This window comes from Tinamus guttatus, unplaced genomic scaffold, assembly GCF_059628265.1.
Source record: "Tinamus guttatus ecotype Peru unplaced genomic scaffold, ASM5962826v1 Tinamus_guttatus_pri_ptg000036l, whole genome shotgun sequence".
NCBI classification, from domain to species: domain Eukaryota; kingdom Metazoa; phylum Chordata; class Aves; order Tinamiformes; family Tinamidae; genus Tinamus; species Tinamus guttatus.
The window spans coordinates 379412-401535 of record NW_028288570.1 but is presented as its reverse complement, the minus strand read 5'-3'; the positions used below and the strand labels follow the sequence as shown (position 1 = coordinate 401535).

The window sequence follows — 22124 nt, the reverse complement described above, 5'->3', positions numbered from 1 at the left end:
GCTTTGAATTTTCACTTATAATTCAGTAACGTTGCAGTAGAACACTAAAACCGAGCTAAAGTGATTAAATTTTTTTTTTTGAAATAGTCAGCTACATTATACTACAACAAAGTATATGGTGGTGTTTGGTCCTGTGATATTTTATAAGGGTTCATATTAAAACTATCTCAAATAATTGAAATAGCTGTTTTCCAAACAAAAGCAACAAACAATTTGTATTGACTAAAAAGTTTTATCAAGCACATGGCCACACATTTTCAGCCTTATCCAAAGAAAACACATCTGCAGCAGAAATAACACTGTTTTAAACAGCTTAATTTTCATGTATGGATAGTCAGCTTTTAAATATACTGAATTATTACAGTAATGACAAAAAATGGTCAACATTTCCATCTGTACCTTTTATTTGGCTGATATTTTAGCACCCAAAACATTTAGATTCTGTTTATTAGTAGTAATTATTTTGTAACAATTTGCTTGCCTTCTGAAAATAATTCCAGCAAATTAACTACATAAATTGCTTGAGGATGCAAACAGAAAATCTATTTTATACATTTAAACCACTAATGATTCATTACTGTTTTTCTCTAAATTGAATATAACACTATTGAAATCATTCTAATTAAGGCACTTCATTGACACAGTATTCAGCCTTGTACCATACCATTTCTGCACTACTATTTGCAGTACAACAAAACTGATGCTGAATATTGACAAAAGAAGTGAAAAGATATGGGCTACATTTTGAAATTTATTTCTGAGATTGTAATTTTGAGGCAGTAAGTCCAATTTTCTCATAGGCTTATCTAATTTACAGTAGTTCACATGGGACATGTCATCATAAAGGCATTATGATGCCTGTTAAAAATCATATGTATTTTAAATTTGCTAATTTTTGGTAAAATATTATCAGCTGTGTAAATAGCTAGTAGCTCAGTGCAAATAAAACAGTATGAACAAAAATCTCAAATTGGAATTTGGAGACGAGGGATAGCAGTGTGTCATAAGTAGTATCTCTGATGGGATAAATATAATTTTGAGCACAGTCACTGGAGCTTCTTGGTCACTTAGCACATTTTTCCCTTATAAAAAGCAAAGTCATTCATCTAGAAAGACTATGTTAAAATCATTAGTGAGAGCAGAGGCATTGTGAGATGAGACAACATTTGAACGTACAAACATAAATGCAAGTCGAATTTTGCAAGTTGACTCGCTCTGAGTATAAAAATGGCAGTGTATGTGAGTTCTCCTGTGAAGCTGTATTACCTAACTACTTAATTACAGATAAAGAATAAAAACAATGCAGTTTCATGCTCACTGCATTGAATCATCTAGTCATTATTTCCCCTTTGCTATAAACAGACAGCCTACCTTTTTATCAGCACACCATTTCATTTATTTCACAGTGAAGCCCAGTTTCACAATAATTGACTTGTCAGAAGCTCTAATTTATGAGGCCGGGCTCCGTAAGCCTTCGCCTATATTGGACTCAACCTGCACACAAGCAGGGTTGAATATTTACAATGCTGTTAACAGGTGCTGAGTTGTTTAATGATTCTAATAGCCAGAAGCGTACTGCGAAAGCCAGCGGGATCACAATTACGGGCTGTTTGAACACAACAATTACTCGTCCCCTGAGAGGTGTGAAAGTCAAAGGCAGTTTTATCCTAACAGCATCTAGCACATGGGCTAGACAGTCTAACTTCCATTAGTAGTCCACTGGGAAAAAGCAATAACAAATCCCTAGGTATCGTAAAATTTTACAAAGTACATAAAATTTAAACAATCGAAAAACTGAAGGAACTTTTTATTGTCTTTAAAATAAGATATTTTAAATCCCCGATCCAGCAGAGCTTAGCAAGGACAACAAACCATGAAACATGAACTTATTTCTCTAATCTAAGGAAGTGTGGAATTTCATCAGCTGAGAAAGATAGAGAGACGTGCAGGAACATAAAATGTAGATGAAGTTACACAAAACATTTAGGATTTAATGTGAATGGTGGCAATCATTTCCTGTTTAGCTTATGTAAACCTGACCTGAGATCTCTCTGGGAAATTTTTCATTGGCCTTGAAATGGTCTCGCTATAACTGTCAATGCTGTGAAGTCATTTGTTACCGCACCATGTTTTTTATGTTCAGATTATACGGTAGTAATAGTGACACACATAATGAAAATCGGTGGCAGAGTCAGCTAAAATATTAAAAGAAAAAAAACCTTGCTAGATAGCTGGGAGGAATTTTGAAACAAATGGTCAAAAAGAAAAATCTACAGCAGCATTATTCAGCATAATTTGATAACAAGAAACCGTCCTTTCCTAGGAACTTACAATTCCGAAAGTAGAATTTTGTGGTGCACAGGTACGGGAGAAGCACACCAGGTCAGTCTGGAAGGGGTTTTACCGCAACCGTAAATGGTCCTGCGTGCTCAAGCTTGCGGCCGCGTGTCCCGATGCCACGCGGTGGGTGGCACGGCACAGCCAGGGCCTCAGGAGCCAGCGGGACACGGAGCAGCTCCCAGCCCCCTCCGCTCGGTGCGGCGCTGCTGGACACACTTGGTAAGCCGTTAGAGCAGGCACAAATGCTACAGGCTAATCTGTAGCTGTATTTTTACATTTAAGCCATTATTTTCTTGATTTTATATATTTGCTAATGCCACATATGAGAAACCACTTGATAGGTAACATAATTAGCTTTAGTCGTTTTTTAGCATTTCACTATATTTATGAAAGAAAACCAAAAGAAGTGAATCCAGTTTCTCTGGTATCAGGAAGATATTTGCCATCCCATCAGTATTCCTAATTCAAATATTTACAGGAGACTATTCCTCATAAAATGTGTTTCCATGAAAAATCAGAGGTAACAGGCAACATGTAAATTTGTTGTCTATTGACTGGCTCATCATTTTTCCTATAATAAACCCCAAGAGATGACCCGCACAGGTAAACACACACCCAACGGTCTGCGACTTCCTAGCCTGAGAGAACTTCCTTCAGGTGAATAACTTGATAAAAGCATTTCATGAAGGACATTTTTGTGCTTTTTGTATCACCGCGATCCTAACGAACCAAACAAAAAAAGAAACAAAAAAGCCCCAAGCCCTTGTAATGAAATCCTTGAAATTAAATAATGCATATAGCTGTGAAGGGAAATACAGATATTCACACAGATCTAAATGCAACCCTAAATGATCTAAGTAAATCTATCCTGTGATTATCTGTTTACCACCTCAGAGTATGGTTATCAATAATTATTGCAGTGTAATATACCCTTTCTAATCTGTTTTTATTACTTACTGTCAATTTTTTCCCCATCTCTTCGTCTTAGTTAATCATCATTAGCTAATTAAATTTTCCTCAGTAATCCTCTTTCTGATATGATTCCAAACTAACACTAAAACTCTGAATAACTGTGATTTTTGCCACTGAAATATATACATATTACTCTGTTGCTACTGGACAACACTGTTACATCAACGCAGCTAATAACTGTAATTATTTTTCATAGATTCACAGAAGAGCTGAGATAGGAAGGGAACTCTGGACACATCTAGTCCGACCCCTGGCTCAGGGAAGAGTCATCTAGCCCACTTGGGTTTCTGATTGCCTCCACGGATGGAGGCTTCACAGCCCCTCTGGGCAGCCTGTTCCAGTGCTCGACCACCCTTGCAATAAATGATTTGTTATATTCAGGAGGTATTTCCTGCATTGATGTCCACTGCCTCTCATCTTATCATTGGACACCGAGAAGAAACAGCCTTGCTCCTTCTTCTTTACACCCTCCCACTGGATAATCACACACACTGATCAGATTCCCCCAAATCTTGTCTTCCCAGGTTGAATAGTCCCATCTTTTTGTGTCTCCTCTTACAAGGGATGCTCCTGTCCAATCATTGTATTTGTGGCCCTCAGATTAGACATGCTCAGCCAATCACACTGAGAAAAGGAATTTAAAGTAAAATACAAGTGTATGATTAGTGGTAATTAGAGTATCAGAGATAATTCCATTTAATTATAATTTATGATACACTATTTTTTCACTCCAGCAAGCTTCATGCAACTGACAAGTGGAAAAGTTTAAGAATGATTCTCAGGATTAATTTAACAAAACAAAATTTGTCATGTATTCAAAAACAATTTACATAGAAAAGTAATTTTGTGTGACCATGTATACACATTTAAATACATAAAACTGCACATATTTGAACATGTGATGTGATGTGTACTCTCAGATTATCCAAAATTTAGCATTCCAAGTGAAAGCTGATTCTGCTTAGTTTTACATATGTTGTAAATTGTTATTTCTCTTTTACTGCCTATGTATCTGGAAAACATCATAACCTGATTTACAGAAAATGATTCCCATAGTCATTTCTCTTTTGCAGAAAGTCCTGGGTTAAAATGTTTTATATGGACGAAAGTCAAGGAAACAGTCAAGGAATTTTCTTTCAAGGAAAGCAGATCTGCCCAAGGCTTCGGTCTGCTACACGTGTGATAGACAACACTCAAAATAGCCCCTTTCAAAGAACAGGGCACTTGGTTGATCTGTCTTTAAATATGGTATGGACTAAGCAGGTAAAATACTAGATAAAGGTATATTTGGCAAAGGGAACATGTTGTAGTATTTGACTGTTGTACCACAGAATCTTTGCTTAAAGTACAAATTCGAAACCTCTACAACATTTAGAAACAATTTCTTCGGAGGGAGGGAACGAAGAAGGCAGATATTCTGGATATTGACACTGATACACTGTAATAAACAATTTTACATGCAACTCCCCTCTCTTTTGTACCCTACAGCTTGAACCCCATGCACATGGTTATTCAGTTTGAATAAAACTCTAAATACTCTGAACTACTCCGAATAAAACTAGTACTCAGCTACTTTAACCTCCAAATTATCAGCTCAATCATCTTTCTTACCTATACAGTCAAAATCCATTTCACAGATACCAGGATACAGAGAACCAACAGTTTCGAAATTAAGATGGTTTTATGAAAACAAGTACTGGATTTTCAACAAGACCTTTTAAAGAGGCATTATTAAAGTCTAACAAATTATCATCTCAGATATGTCAGAAAAGCTTTCTTAATGACTGTATGTTTAGAAGAAACCTCGATACTTAGAGCAAAAAAAGGTAGATTAATATTACTTGGTGATAAATGATATGATGGAGAACATCAGCTAACACTAATTTCCACTGAGCTTCTATTCTTGTGTAAAAAAAAAATGTATTACTGAGGGCCCTAAATAATTCTTGCTTGGTAATATCAAACATTTCGGATGCTCATCCATGGCATAGCATATTCCATTGCTATACTGCTGCTATTTACACAAAGTGCTCTTAATTGTCACTGACTTCTCCTCTTAAATTTTTCAGCTTTCCTTTGATGTATCTTAAAGACTGCCCATGTCAGCGCTCCTTAGCTTATAAGAAATCTGAAAACACCATAGACAGGAGGCCCACAAACTCTACAGATTAACTAGTTTAGCAACCTTGGATGAAACTTAATAGAATTTATTATGCAGAAGAATGGAAAGTAAGCACATCCATTGCATTTGCACGTGGTAACTATAAATGACCTTTCTGACACAATGTCCTTCATTTTCCTCTCTGCATGCCCGAGTATAGCATGAACACTGAGTACCTGCGCGTGGATGAGACACTGGAGAAAGCAGCACAAGCTGTGAGTTGTTCCAACCTGCACGCAGAACGTTCCACTGAAAGACTCCAGTTTCAATTCCTCTCCTGCCGCTACGGACATGACTAGTCAAAATCTGTTGACTTTCTCTCCCACAACAAAGACCCTGCATCCCATTAGGAAATAACATCGTATTCCTAAATTTCTTCAGAGAATTCTCCCAATATAGCAGAATGGCTTAACAGATGATATTGTGATAACTTCAAATTTAGCTTTCCATGACATGGCATATTAAAGAAATTGTTGAGGAAACTGATAAATTTACTATCAGTAAATATGCCAACTTTCTACTCTGCTGGGAACCTTCTTTTATGGTGGGTTGCCTATTAAATCAGGTAACTACATTTCTATATTCCACACTTTTATGATCAGTGTTGTATATTTAAAATACATCTACCATAGATACTGTGATCAAGGCTTGGTAAAGACAAATCAACATTATTTAAATTCAGAAACAATGCATTTTAAAATAATATTACTTATACTAAAAAAGAATAGTGTCTGCAATGGCACACTTTTTAACAATAGTTTTTGTACTGATCATGCACCAAATTCCAAAGTCACATATGAACAAATTTTTGCATTTCAAGAGGTGAGAAGAGTAAATACAAACAAACTTAACTTACCCACATCTAGCCAAGATAGACAAAACCAGAATTTATCTGTTTGTCATGCTCTGGCAGGAACACCTTCTACACAAATTAATTTATTTCATCAGTTATATATATATTAAAAAAATCTGACTTCCCTGCTTTAATTTAAAATTCTAACACTGTGTATTTTTGTTTCCTCAAGAAAATCAGATGTAAAGTCTGTTTTGCAGGAGACTCAGCAAGCAGGACTAGATATATAGATGCAGAATTCACAACTAAAGATGACTACAAGAAAATTCAAGAAAATTGGCCTTTATCACCTGCAGGCTCCAACAGCAGTTATCCATAAAGAACTCAGCTCTCAGAAAATACAGCCAAATACTATGGACATTAATGTGATTTCAGAAATCACATGACACTCTAGAATTTATCAAAAAGCTATTTATGAAATGTTGTGAAACAGTGCTAGAAAATCCTAATTCTTTATCCGCTACATTATTTTGGTTGGTGAATGATCACGTGATCCACACCCCACCATTCACCAGAGCAAAGCTGTGGCAAAGGCAGCCCGTGTTGCTGGAAGAGCTCACAGAGTTCTGCGTACCAGCTGGAGCTAGGCAGGATGCTAACAATCACTGAAAATATTGCACACATGGTTCCACCAGGATCCCCTAATGAAAGTAAACTTTATCACAGGGGAACAGCTGATAGCTATTCTCTCATTTATTAGGAAAATTCAGCTCTTAATAGATTTCCTATAGAAAACCAGGCATAATGTATCAATGTGGTAGCTAAAAAAAAAAGAATAACACATTATAAATATAGTACCTAAAGGAATGCGATAATCTAGAGTTTTATTTTAGGGATGCTGATGTAGTCTTCTCAACAATGCTATTTTATAGTTGTTACTATATTGTAAAGTAAGTTATCTGCCAAGAAATGCATTTATATTTAGAGAAAAGTTATAAGTAAAATGTGCCTACAAGTATTCTTCCCATGTGTGGGCCAGTAAGGCTCCTGCACTGGAGACTGCTGAGGCTCCAACAGCAGGAGGATCACCCTTGGATCAACTCTACCCTCAAGTTACCTTTGGATTAAAATGCATTTGTATTTTATACTCACGTTGGGTTCATTATAAGTCGTCGGAAAAAGTAAGTCCAGGTGATATAATCCATTGCATCCTGCTTAGAAGTAATAGTTCCAGCAGCAATTTCAGCATTCAAGTGGTCAGCCAGAACTTCTAACAAGCTGAAGAACAGGAAGAGAGAGGACTTAGCTAACTTGACAATCACAGAGTTGTGCATTAAAGGGTTTATTACTTTTAATGTGAAAATTTTATGGTTTTTTCCTCCGGTGATGGAGGAGAGGGAAGTAAAAGGGGATGTTCCTGTAAGGTCAGTCATATTCTTTACATGCTAGTGGAATGAAGTTTCAATTATTTCTTGATTGGACCAAGAATGCACAAGTTTATGTCATTCCTGTAATGTATTCAGATGGAGCTACTCAGTGGTAACTTCTGAATACTGTATGTTGACCATATGATCATGCTGGTTTAATTCACTAGTGAATCATATGGAAAGACAAACAGGAAATGAAACAGTGGCAATAGCTTAGCTAAGATTTGACAAATAATTTAAGGCTATTAAAATTACATCAAAACTGTTTCCCCCAGATTTTGCCTTGTCTTTATCCAAAGATGAAGAAAGCTAGTTTTATGTAGAAGAGTCTAAATTCAGAAACACAGAAAAACAACAAAAAAAAAAGCATGTAAAATGACTTTTAAAAAGCCACATATTGTTTAGTGTCACTAAATGAACTAAAGACTTCCACTTGGGCAACTAATGAGCTCATGCTTGGCTCAATCAGGTCATGGCAAACATCCGTAAAGATCAAATCAACTTTCTATTGCATTAAAATCCTTCCTCTTTTCCTTTTTTTCTTTTTTCTTTTTTTTTTTTTTTTTGGTTTCTTCCCCTTGCTAAATGTAAGCAATAATTTGGTGAGAGCAACTGTTTTATTACTCTGTCCCACTAATTGTAGACTTCTGAAGGTAAGATCTATAGCTGTTCTACCCCAATCATCCAACAGAAACTGGGCAGGTTACTCTGTTCAACAGTCATTTCACCATAGAGAGTCCTTGCTCTTCTAAAGTGCTATATTTATTTCTGACCCACTATCAGGGAATGCACAAGGGCTGTCATAAGTTGTGTACTCAGTTCTACAGCTAACAGATGGACCATGAATTTAGATTTTTTTTTTCTTTTTTAATCTGAAATATAATGTTAAAATTGGAAATGCTACTGAAAGTTGATAAAACACGGGTAGGATAAGAAGGGAGAGCACAGTATGCTAAAAACACTCCAAAAAACCCACAGAGTTTCTCTTTGAAGCTATGAAGGCTCTTAATTAAAACACCTTTGATAATCATAAAGGAGATCATGTAGACTCTAAGTTAGTCATATCACAAAATACAGACTTATGAGTCTAACTTAATGAGACTGCCATTAATACGTGAATCTTCACATATCGATTTATCAAATATGCTGCTAGTAATATCCATTTTTTTAAATTGCTGATTTAAGGAAATATATACACATAAAATGAGCTACAAGAAGTGGAGACTGTTTATAGTATCTGAAAGAGAAAAAGGTGTGATCACAATTTTGGCACTGAAGATACGATTTCTTTATTCAGAAACCCAGCACCAACAGCAAGACTTCCTATTATGCCAGCGCCATACAGTCTGGACATAACATCAACAATTTAATCATCCTGCTCTTTTGACTTGATAGCTATCATTCTGAAGAAGCTCAATTTCCAGCCTCTTTTTTTTTTTTTTTTTTTAAGTGCAATTATATGTTAAAAGAAGTGTGGTTTCCTAAGGAAATGAAGTGTATTTCTGTACATTTTTGTTTGCAAAAACTGCATATGTCTGTCATGGTACTGCAGAAATCAGGCTTCAAATGCACCAGCTCACTTGAACTAGATTTCACAGGTGGGTAGCACTCTCAAATTCCTAGAAATGTCATGACCATAGAGAGGTCAAATTAGTGCTCATGTTGAGGGATGAAGTTTCCTTGGGAGAACAATATTGTGAATTCTTCAACAGTGAGAAAAGCTTTCAATACACTTTCTCAATAAGCTCATGCCTTACTAGATTTCTAGGAATTTCTCCATGCAACACACGACTACAGGAGACTGATATAACTAGTTCTGTTCCTCGTGGAACAACTAAGTATTCCATAAATATTAAAAATAAGGCAGAACTTACATTATGCAAACATTAGTTTAGCTAAGTTCAAGGGGGCTCCAAAAAGGTAGCATTTTTACTTTCCTGACAAAATAAATGGTTGTGAGGATCATTAATAGTTGTCCTATGTACTGGCCTTGAAGAAACAGCTTGTCCTCTCTCATTCAAACGTCTGAGACAAAACTGAGAGACGGGGAAGCAGCATTACCTAAGGATGGACTAAAGAGCTGAACAGTGTTTCAAGACTCCTGGAAGAAAGGATTTTTCTGCATAAAGATGGATAATATGTTTGGAAAATGACCATCACTATTTTGAAAATGGATTTTGAAAATGAATTTGACAATATTCAGACGCTTAGGAGATAAATTGAATGGGAATTTGATTAAATCTTTCTCTATCCTCCAGTTGTCGTACTGTTGATAGTGTCATTAGGTTTACCTGGATTCCACTGGGAAAGGTTCATAAAGGAATTTTTTGTAGAAGTCTTTCTTAATATCATGAACTAGAATCACAGCTTTGCCTTGGTCATCAAACTGTGGTCTGCCAGCACGTCCCATCATCTGAAGTACATCTGCCAGAGAGAATAAATGCATTTATTTCTGTGTAATAGATCTTTTTTTAAAAATATTTTTGTAATCTCATAAACCCTATTGGTTTTGACATATCTACCTTTTTTTTCTGCATCTTTGGTAAATTTTCAATGAACTTCTTTTTGGCAGAGTCTATATTCTCGGTTGCTTTAAGCCACTACAGTAGTACCCCAGCTTATATGTAATATAAATTCCCTCTTCTTTCCTTTTATTTCACATCCTTCCATTGTTTGATCACATAATTAAACAACATACGAATAACAAACAGAACTCATGAAATCAACAGTGGCAATTCTGTATTATTTTCTAATTTTCATGTTCTTGACTTTTTGTACTATTAAAGTTTCTTAAATAGGCCTTTTACCTATATATGATTTATTAGGTTTTTAGAGGAAAAGGGTATTGTGGTTGGGGAAAGGTCAAGACAGACATTATAGAGTGGGATACAGCAATGGACAGTGGTACCAGAAATAGCCTGAAACTTTTGCTCACTTGTGGACATACAAGCTCTATAGACAACATTTTTTTTTTTAACTGGTTTCTTAATTTTGTTAATTTAGAAATGACATTTAAATGTAAAATGAAAATAATTTGAAAATTATACTTTTGAATAGATATGTGCACTGAGGATTGATGAAACAACTTCTACATGAAACAACTAGAACGCTGTTCTAGTATGGTGAATTAAATAGTGTATGATACTATACAGGAAATGAATTTACCAAAAAGGGTTGAGGAAATGATTTTTGCCACTATCCACCAAGTAGTTATCCAAAATCAATATTTTTGTTATGGACTATATACTGCTTGCCTGCCTCCAATCACTGGACTAAACTCTTGAAAGTGTCACAAATGATCCAGCTGGCTGAGTAAATGGCTGGTAACTGAAAGAAGGGCTCTTCCGAAAACCTCAGACTTCACTCTGAGAAGGGTTTTCCCTTATTTTCAAATCACTGAACAGACTGGAGTAATTCATTCTGCTGCCTCCTTAGAACCAAAGCCTTGATTCAAAAAGGTAATTTCTGCAGGAAGAAACCAAGTTATACCAAGATGGAACAGTGAAGTCATACTTGGGGGCAACATTAAAGACAGTGTTTTGAAAATTTGGAAGCATTTCAGAGAGAAACTCATTAAAATTTCATTTTACTGTCGCTGAAAAACTGCATTACCTTTCCACAGAACTTCCAGATACATAAATATTCTGCACCAAGTTAAAAATAAAATTGCTGTAAGCAAACCACACCACATGTTTCTTCATAAGCTAAGGAATCTGCATTTCCTATTGCAGCACAGACAACACTATCCAAATGCTTCCATTGCGGAGGGTGGTATTTTCCTCTCAAAGCACAAGAATAATATGCAAGAATCAAACAACCCGCACAGCACAAGCCATTTCAAGACTACACATAAACTGAATTCAAAACGGCAAAGAAGACTGAAAGTATCAGAATTCCCTAACGCATTTCTGACTTACTAGCACAACCATTTCTAAAGCAGGCTCCAACGCTTATCCAGTTTCTGGTGTTTTCTGAAACTATCCCCGATTATTTCCCCTGAAATAATCTGTACTTCTGACTGTTCCTCTTTGATGGTGCCATAGATTCAACACCAAATGCAAAACCAACTCAAAGCAAATTCAGACTTGGTTTCTTTCCCTATTACGTCTGCTGGTTCCACAAGGAAGTCTGTAGCCGCTGCTCTTCCAGCGGCGAACGGCGAGATACTGAGAGTGCTCGCGCAGCGTCTCGAAACGCCGGAGCGCGCGGCTGAGCTCCCAGGTCATCTTGAAACAAGACAGTCGGTCTGGCAATTGATCCCAAGCTTCCTGTAGAGTAATAACCGCTAAATTAAGCCCCACAACGGGTTACTTGGGTAAATAACCCCTGTAACATTTTCAGTTTGAGCTTTTTTTTTTTGCTAAAAGGATGCCGCTTGGTTAAAAGGATGCAAGATCCGTATCCACGCTACAGATAGATAACATTTAGATAGCCCTGATCTGCACATAGATCTCTGGAGTAACAGAGGATCACTTAATAATAAACTGTCTCTTGTGAAAAGAGAAAGGGAAAACGGAGCAGGAAACCTGGAATAAATTTAGCTTGTCCTCATTCTTCAAGCTCAGTACCATCCAGACAAATATTCTCCCTATCTGAACTTTGAAAGAAGTCTTTCTATGGTTCACTTTCTTAAGCTTGCTGAAAACACTGCAGAACAGCTTATGAAAAATAGAGTTGACTGGAGGCAGGAAACAATAAAAATCTGTATCAAACCAGAAATTCAAAAACTTAATTGAGTGGCTGATTTTTCAAGTATCAGTTACATTTTGACTTCACGGAAGATACTACACTAATTAATGTTGTTTTTGTTTACTGTCAAGTGAAAATGTAAGAATTGTATGTTCTCATACACATGTGATTCAACTGCTGAATTCCAAAGCAAGGGGATGTTTACTGTTAAATATCTGCATCAAAATAGGAATAGAATTTTAGGATAGACTCTCTCTCTATATATACATATATATATACAGAAAGATTTCAAAAATGAAAATACACCTTGTGTGAAAACTTGCTTTTATGTAACTTACTAAGTAGCTAAATATGACTTTTATAGCCCCTTTAATTGTTTAATGTACATTTTGGATAATACTCACTATAGGACTTTAGAAAGAAAACAGATTTTCAAAACTGAAACATTATTTTACAGACTAAATCTGTATTTTCTATAGGATATACTCTGGTTTCTCTTCAGATCATATATATATTCAAAGACACAGCATTATGTTCTTTAACAAATTATATTAAACAAAGAAAATCCTCGGAGCCTCTACGTTGGGTATTTTCCAGGATCACTTTCTAAGTAATTCAGATCATTTGCATAAGCTTCAAATGCATTTTGGCACCTGTGGATTTTCATAATTTATGTGAATACCTGTAATTGGATAATCCACATAACGTCTTGTTTTTCCATCATAATATTCTGTTCCTTTAACAATTACTAAATGAGCTGGAAAATTGACACCCCAAGCTAATGTACTCGTGGCAATAAGAACCTAAAACAGAAAGAAAGATATGTATATGTAACAAAAAGACAACTTTTAAAATTCAATGTAAATCTCATTGTGGTAGGATTCAATACACAAATGTACCTGGATTTTGCAATTCACAAACAATTCTTCCACAGTTTTTCTGTCCCTCTCGTGCAACCCCGCATGGTGCATGCCTATTCCAAAAGCAAGTGTCAGCTTCAGATTTGAATCTCTAACTGTCACTATAATGTCATTCATCTGCAACAGAGAACAGTGACATGCTTTAGAATGGTTTCACAGAACTTTTTAATCTTTTAGCGCTGTTATTATCCTATTTTTTATAGCAAGCATAATTTGTTTAATACTGTCTACACAGACAGAGGCAAACACAGTCTCCATTCGCTCAACAGTCTATTTATAGCCTAAGAAGTCAAGCAATATATTAAGGATGGGAGGAAAAAATACCAAATGTACATGATTTTATTGACAGTATTAGTAGCACAGATAAGGAACTCAAAATGATGAAAATATTTTGACAGATCAGACAAATGCTACGCATTTTCCTCTGTGTTTATTTAAAGAAACTTCTAGTATCAAAAGGGTTAGGACTGGTATAAAAACATAGCAAATCCCTTCAATCAGTAACAAAATAACAGTGATGAAAAAAAATGGCTCACTAATGTCTATGAAAAAGATACAATTCCTCAGTTTGATAATTTTGCAATTATGTTCCAGCAGAAAAGTTTCCTATTCACAGGCTGAAATACACTTTAATTTGGTTAATTTTTCAATGAATTAATTTTGGTTAATTTTTTTTTTTTAATTTATAGACTCAACTCTTAATAGTGAAATCCAGCATACAGTAGACGTCTTTCTTAATGTAAAGCTTTTTGAACTTTAGGCAAGAAGGGTTTTATTATTATTATTATTTTAAGTAAACCTCATTACTGATTACTAACTGCTTATGACTGTGTAGTAAATTCTGTAGTAAATTCATTTATTTCTGCAGACTTTCTCCATGAATACACCTTCACTAATAACGAACCAGAGCTTTATAACTTCTGTCCCTTGCCTAGTGACTTTTCTCCTTCAATATTTGTTATATTATTCTTTTTATAAGGCTATTTATTATTTTATGCAATTTTAATATAATTATAGCCCAGAAACGTCAAATCTCATCTGTTAATACTGGTTTCCTGGTGCCACCAGCAGTGGCATGATGATACTGCATATTTATGGCATCATTGCTCAGAACAGACATAGAAGGTTTAAGTACGATTACAGAAAGAGGTGCAACGTGGAACAAATCACTCAGAGTCACTGCAGAATATGGGTTGAGCATTCAGTTGCATCTCTGTTTTACTTTCTAAAAATACTGTGATATTATACCTGGATCATTGAAGTGATACTCCACCTAGGACTGTCAGGTGTTGCACTTCCTATATTCAGAATTTAACTTTCTCAAGTTTTATAATTTTCAAACTTAACGTCAATGTAATTATTCACATGACTAAAACCAAGGAGTACATGTCATTTACAAATATAAAAAACAATTCTGAAAAGGTATTTTTTTAAAAAAAGGCTTGAGAAAATAATACTCTAAATTCAGGATTATAAAAGAAATCCAATATATATTTTGTAAATCAATCCATTTTGGCAAGTACAGCAATTAAAAAAATTCTTTTTTTTTAAGGAGTACCAACTAATAAAAACAGAATTGATAGAAGAAAAAAAATTTACAAAGATAAATTTATAAAGATACTGATAATGTTTTATCTTGGTCCAAACGATTTGAACTACTAGCAGCTCCTAAACTTCATATCCTCTAATAATGGTGCGATACTCTCAGGAACATCCAGGCAGCTGAATATCATATCTTATGAGATATGTCTGGTTAGTTATTTAAATAGAGCTGGCAAGTGTAAGAGAAAAGGAGGCTTACAGAAGAAAAGAGTGAAAAGGGACTGTAAAACACTGAAGGGAAATGAAATGGAAAGCAAAAAAAACAATGAATTGAGAAACAGAGATGGGATAGGAAAGGAAAACAAGGAGTACGTAAGTAAAACAGAGAAAAGAACAGCATGAAAGGAGGATATGTTAAAAGATAAGGTTTAGCTATCTAGATACAATCAGCAAAGCTTTGATTTCTCTAATCAGCATGTAGGCACGCGACTGTAGTGTAGACATCATGAATTATGACTCATCTTAAAGATTTCTTCTTCTAAGACGAAAAAAATCAAGATAAAATGAAAGCTTGTATACTGTTTCTCCACATCTGTAATCATCAACATCCATTACTAACTCAAACCTACTAAAGGTTTTTTGCTACAGATTTATAAAGTGTTACTAGCACTATACAGTCTCCTTATGCTTGCATAGACACTTTGAGAATCCATATTTGTATGTATACATTTGACAAACAGAGAATTAAGACGAAAAAGTGGCAAACAGCACCAGCAAATTCCACGAAAAGATGTAGAGAATTCATTAATTTCCAATGCACTTTATTTCTGCCCTCATAAAATGGCAAAAGATGTCATCTTACTGAAATAAGTTTTCTCATTCCCACCAGGAATTATCACCTAATCATTGTCATGTCTTTAACAGAAGAAAACAGGAGCGTTCACATGACACTTTTTATTTAATTATTCACATGAACAGAATTTAATAGGAGGAAAATAATGAATCTAAACTCCCGAATCTTCCATAAAAGTCCAGTGATCAGACTAGCTCTGCCTCTAAGTCTCTGCACGGGTAGTCTACAGCAAAGTGGCTGCTCCCTCTGTGCAAGCACTTTTACAGTGTTATTTTCACTACAGAACCTGGCTATTCCTTTTGGACATGCAGTTTCCAGCATAAAATATCCCAAATCCACACTGCTGGGATTTTAGTCCAAGATGTTCTTCTTGCTTTCTTGCTCTTACAATCAGCAGTGGTTATTTTTTTCTTCCTCTGACTTGTATTACAGCGGTGGCCTGTGGTGCTGTTAGTCATACCTGCAAAGCAGTGTAATTTAGCACAGGAAAACTAGCGGACCCTTAGCAGGAGACCTGGCACGTGTGCTACTAGCCTGTCATTTTAGCAGCAGGGAATCCTAGTCATTTTTAGCTGACCCCTTACTTTCACATAAATCAAGGTAATAAACACAACTATTTTACCCACAGGCACAGGCCAAGGCTTAAAGTCTCATGACATTTTATTTAAAAATATAACTCTTTCTTACGCCAGCTTAGCGTAAGAATATTATCACCTTTTATTCAGAAATACTGGCATAATTAATGGTTTTATTAATCAGAAACAGATGCACCGTGATTATAAAACAAATCTAATGTTTCTACACCGTTACAATTGCATTACTGTTAATCTTTTTGAACATTAACTATAAAAGATTAAAGAAAACACATTGTATCTTAAGTATTTTAAAAATAATACATTTATAAGAAATGTAAATTGTATTGGCTTGAAGTCATTAAAAAAATGCAACACTGTTTCAGGAACTTATTCTCAAATAATGCAAGGAGGGATTTTCCCTGGATGCCAGGAAAAGACGGAGAGGACTGCTCTCATGCTGAGTAACCAGCGCTGCCTTCCGCAGTTTTCTCAAGGAACAAACAAAAATACCTCCCGTACATGCCTCTAGCATGAGCTTAAGTAGGTATCTAGCTTTTAATAAAAAACCCTCGAAAACCAAATCGAGACTTTCATATTACTGCAAAATATTTATTATAAAAAAGAAAGTTCATTCCTACCTTTATACTCTAACCTTTGAACAAGCTAGATTTTTCTCAAACTAGTAAGTAGTCATTTTCTTTGTTCCTGCACATATGTAAACTGTTGAACCATTTACTTTAAGCTAATAGAACTTTTTTTTATATTTTAAATTTATTATACTTAAAAAGCTTTTGTAGAAAGATAGGATTCCATTTAAGTAGATACATTACCCTGTGCCTGAAATACATTCCAGTCAGAGTATAATTCAGCAAGTTGATGACAATGCTGGCTCCAAAAGAAAGGAGGAGACCAGATTGGACAAGAATGAGCTAACAGATTGTGCAGCCCAATTCTGTCCCTTTGAGTGTGATATATTGTTTCAAGATGCTAAAAACCCATATTTTCTCAAAGCATATCTGTTGCGCTGGTTTTCCCATTTTCACAGAATCCTCATTATTAGTACTCTGTACTCTTTTCAAAGCACGTCAGACTCAGACCATATGCCACTGAATAACGCTTATCAATTGTAAAAAATGCCCAATAGAAGAAAGATGTGCCAAACAAAAGAATCGTGAAAGTTATGAAGTCTTTTACAGAAATAATTACATATTTCACATCTGCTACAGATGTTAAGTGAAATAAAAACATCTTCTTGTTATAAGTAAATGTTAATTTTTTATGACACACTTTTGTGTCATAAAAACAACATCTTGTAGGAAGAAGTTGAACTTTTACAATGAGCACAACACTTAGAAATCACTCTTTGGTACCCTCCTGATCTCTAAAGACAGGGAAAAAAAAAACCTAAGGAAAAAACTTTTCCTTAGAATTATTTTTAAGGACTGACTTGTGCTCATACCCCAGAAACTCTCCTACACAAAGCAAAACGCTACCTCCAGGTACCTCAGGTAAGATTATTCAAGAAATATTTAAAAATATCTTTTACACAATTGAGATATATTACTAAAAGCCATTCACTTAACATGAATGTAATGTCATTTACAATAGAGCAAAATACCTATCCATGACACAGACCATTCTTCTATTTCTGTTTTATAGCACAGCATTACTGTGGAACAATAGAAAGGAGATAAGAGGTTCATTAAAAAAAAAGAGAGAGAGAAGGAAAACCCTTCTTTTAGCTTTTCAGAAAATATGTATTTTTTTCAGAAACAAAAAACAACTTTATAGTAACATTTAATTCACTTCCATGCATATGTTTATGCATATTTGCACTGCACACACTATACACACATGTATGTATCCATTTATACGCACATCTAAAATCTCAAGATCAGTGTGGCATGATTCACTTTTTCCAGGTCGGCAAGGGCCCTTCTATTCAATTCATTTTCACCAAATTCAGTGGGAGCTAGATATTACCTGGTATAGTTGGTAGTGAACATTAGAAAAGGTATTCTTGTGCTAGAGGATTTCAGTTATTTCTACAAGTCTCAAAGAACAGTCTTAATAAGATGCAGATGGTAAAATGATGCACACAGCGGACAGCAGAAATCATTGTGGTTAAAGTCAAAATTGTGTACATGGGTACTTTTCTTCTCTGCCCTTATACTGTAAATGTAAGGAAAAAAATTCTCCCCCTCCCCTCAAAACCACAAACCACCCACTCTACTTGTCTGCTTGTGAGAATTATGTTAGAACTTCAAGAAACAAACAATAAATACTCCTTTGTATTTTTGTTTTAGATTAAAACAAAAAAGCTGTAAAAACATTAGAGGGAAATAAACTTAAATAAATTGGAAACTTGTTTCTAATAAATTCTGTTGTACAAAGATTCCAAAATCTACCATCACCACAGACATAAATGTAATTTCTGAAAGAGCCTGTTCCTCTTTATTCAGCTCCTAATTTCATGTTGAGTATTGTATCTGATTTGACCCAAGCCTAACGTCACGAGCTGGTGATAGGGCCTGTTTTTGAAAGGATAACCTTTGTCCTTCTGAACAAGTAACAGGTCATAAGGCTGGACATTTCAGTGCTGTCTGACTCCAAAGTAAAGATTTGGCTAGGAAATGCATATTTAAAGATCTTATCATTATACAAGAAAAGCAGGGTAAACATAAGGTTTTCTTTCCTCATCGTCACCTGACGGTGCACTCGCATCAATAAACAATAATAAAAAATGAAGAATCCCTCCATTCACAGTGGTAGCCTTCCCTTGGCGAGACACTGCCTATGCAGTTTGCTCTCATGATGCACCTGTGCCTCTTCAGTACAACTAGGAGGATCATTAGAGAGTGATGTCTCCTCCCCAGCCTGCAAGGAAAGGAGCTTCGACTGCTTCTTGGCTCCTTTGTAGGAAGGAACTACAAATTCTAACGGGAACAGACACCTATGCATGGACAACATACCTTAAAAATAAATAAATAAAAGGAAAATCAGAAAAACAACCCACATACAAGGATCTAAAGTAGGTAACTATTCTCCAGTCTTCAAGAGATTGCCCACTCAGACTCTACTTTGGGCAAACTGTGAGCAATGTTGCTTTCATACTGGGGAACCAGCTGCTGTACCAGAACTTCTGCTGCGTTATGCACAGCAACAGGCAAAGATAGGGATGAGCTTTGTTATCTACAAATCATGGTAAATAGGATATTTCAACATCACCGGAGGCTTTCTAGCTCAGACTGAACTAGACATGAGGTATCCAAGTGGATATTTCTGCATGAAAAGCACACACACAACCTGAAACTCATTTGGACAGAATTTATTAAACAAATCCAGCTATTGTTGTGCAATACGAGGTCCAGGAGAACTGGGAAACTAATCAGTGCTAGAAATGACAAGCTTCATCAAAGTACTGTGCAGTCCTTGGAAGACTAACTGGTGTCTCAACTTTCTGCATACCTTTCAACTTTCTGAACACTGGGAACATGGGTATTGAGCAGGAAACAGTATGTCAGATACGAAATTCAAGAAAAGCATCCAGGAAGAATCACGTCCTGTAACATTTGACATGGCTACATTCTCTGAACAGGTGGGGTATTCCATTGGGAAAGATCCGCTAGACTGCGAGGGTGCCCGTGCACAGACCTTCGCTCAGCCAGCTCTGCTATTGCCATCGAAGAGCTGCAGAACATAGGACTTTTGGGCCCAATGCACTGACTGCAAAGCTGGTTACATGGCAAAATGAGCCCTCTTGATGTATTACTAATGTACTCTTGTGACTATTGTAGAAATTGATGTGACAAATGATAGATAAGTTGGAGAAATGAAAACATGATGGTGGGCATCTCAATGGAACCGGCAACTTAGAGTCCTCAAAACCAAGCTGCTGTTGATACCTGTTTTCAGTACACAGACATAAAATGAAACTATAGTTCCGTCGCACCTGTTAGACCACTGGTTTCTCCGAGGAAAAGAATGACTTGTACGATTCCTGTATGATCCAGGTATGGCGTTTTCCATAGTGGTGGCATGAAAGAAAGGCCCTGCACTTCATTCACATATACAAATATGTATTCCTGAAGCTTCATACATGCTATGTCTGTCACTGCTTGTTTTTTTGAAGCATATCTGAATAAAATATTGCCTGAACCTAGTACCTGGAGCTGGTTGGCAACAGGCCCTTATCTGCCTGTTATCTGAGAGGATTAAGATGACAAGAGGTCTGGAACTTTGCGAACAGAGGGCCTTGCATATGCTGAAAACAGGAGTCTGGTTTGGGGCTATAACTACACACAGAACCTTGATAAACTACACGATGAGGGAAGCTGATAAAGAGGTATTGAAGACTAGTACTGGTTGCTTTCTCCCCCAGTTTCAATTCCCCTTGAAGTTTGAATCTGTTCATCACAAAATAAGCTGCCACGCAGGGTGAGAGAAAGGAATCCTGTTTTAATGACAGGAAAAATCTTTATCTACCTCAATATCTATTTTACACATCTTATTATAGATTGCACTGTTTATAGCATTATAAGTTGCTTTGTAAAGTCTATCCACTGGGTAGACCATACATACATAGGCTAACATTTGGCTGCTGTGTGACAAAACCAATTACACCGGGGAACCAGTGAGTTCTCAAAGGAGACATCCTTTGAGATGCATCAGGCGAAATTTGTATCAGACAAATAAGACTGAATGAAGAAAAATGCCAAAGTTTGCTCTAAAGCTTGTAAACTTCCTGTGCACCCTTTATAAAATAAAACAAAATGAGGTCTTTTTTTTCTAGAGGTACCTTCCAACCCAACCATTCTGTGAAAAAAAAACATTTATATTCTAACGTACTGCAAATTAACAGTTCTAAGTATTTTGAAAACCAAGACTGCTCTGGTGGCAGAAACTAAACATGAATAACTGAAAGGCTTCAGAAGTGGTTTAAAGGCAACTAGCTGGTCCATTTATATTTTGAGAAACATTTCAGACAAGTGTTTGGAAAGTTTTTAATAGCTGTTATATAGTATGTATGGACCAGTTTTAGCTTTAAAACTTTCTTTTTTGAAAAAAAAAAGCTGAAGCATTATGTAGATAATTTTGCCTATTTCGTCTAAACTAAGTTTGTCTTTAACATAACCTGAGGTAGCTATAATACTTACATTAAAAAATATATTATGGATAAAAATAACATCAAGTAGTACGTAAGTACTATCACTACTACAGCTTTGTTTCCCTCTGTGTGTTTTAGGCTGATTCCTTTTCCCTCAACGACAAAGGAAGCTCAGACTAATTTTGCTCTTTTACAAAATAAACCAACAAGCTGGTCCAATAATCACGTAAAGAAGTGACCACTTGAAACCGAAGGTACTTCAGGTGTTCTGTGAATGGTGGTAAGCTAGAACGACTTAGCACTCAATCCCCAGTCTTTTATATTTAGGTAATCAGAGCTGAATAATTTAGTTGGTAACCTTTGTTATGTTCCAAACCCTGTGATTGTTAATCCAAATCCAAATAATCAAAAATATTAAACTAACAAATGCAAAGTCTCTTTGTCCTTACTGGCCACTCTTTCAAAAACTTCAGAGGATGTTCCAAGGTCTTGAAGGGGGCACCACCAAGCTCTGACAATATAAGAGGCAAGAAGTTGCAAATTCAAAGACAGAGCAATGCCAGTCATTGAGGACCAGCCCGGAGGTGAGATTGCTACAGTAAACCATCACATCGCACTGATGCACTCTACTAGGCAGTAATAACACTGTTGTGAAATGTTTCTGTTATGCTCAAGAAAACCAATTAAATGGAGATTGTACAGTTAGAAAAGCAGCATCAGATCGAGACATGTTTTAGTACTAGCT

The 22124-nt window shown here is 35.8% G+C and overlaps 1 protein-coding gene across 1 annotated transcript in view; it reads right to left on the bottom strand.

Annotated features, from left to right (window-relative positions):
- ASCC3 (activating signal cointegrator 1 complex subunit 3) overlaps positions 1-22124 on the bottom strand; it is a 240803-nt gene that overhangs the window by 38173 nt on the left and 180506 nt on the right. The window contains exons 31-34 of the mRNA XM_088534698.1: positions 13282-13419; positions 13065-13185; positions 9985-10117; positions 7419-7544 (exon numbers count right to left, since the gene is read on the bottom strand). Of these exons, the coding sequence (XP_088390824.1) occupies positions 7419-7544; positions 9985-10117; positions 13065-13185; positions 13282-13419 (518 nt within the window). The remainder of the gene's footprint in view (positions 1-7418; positions 7545-9984; positions 10118-13064; positions 13186-13281; positions 13420-22124) is intronic.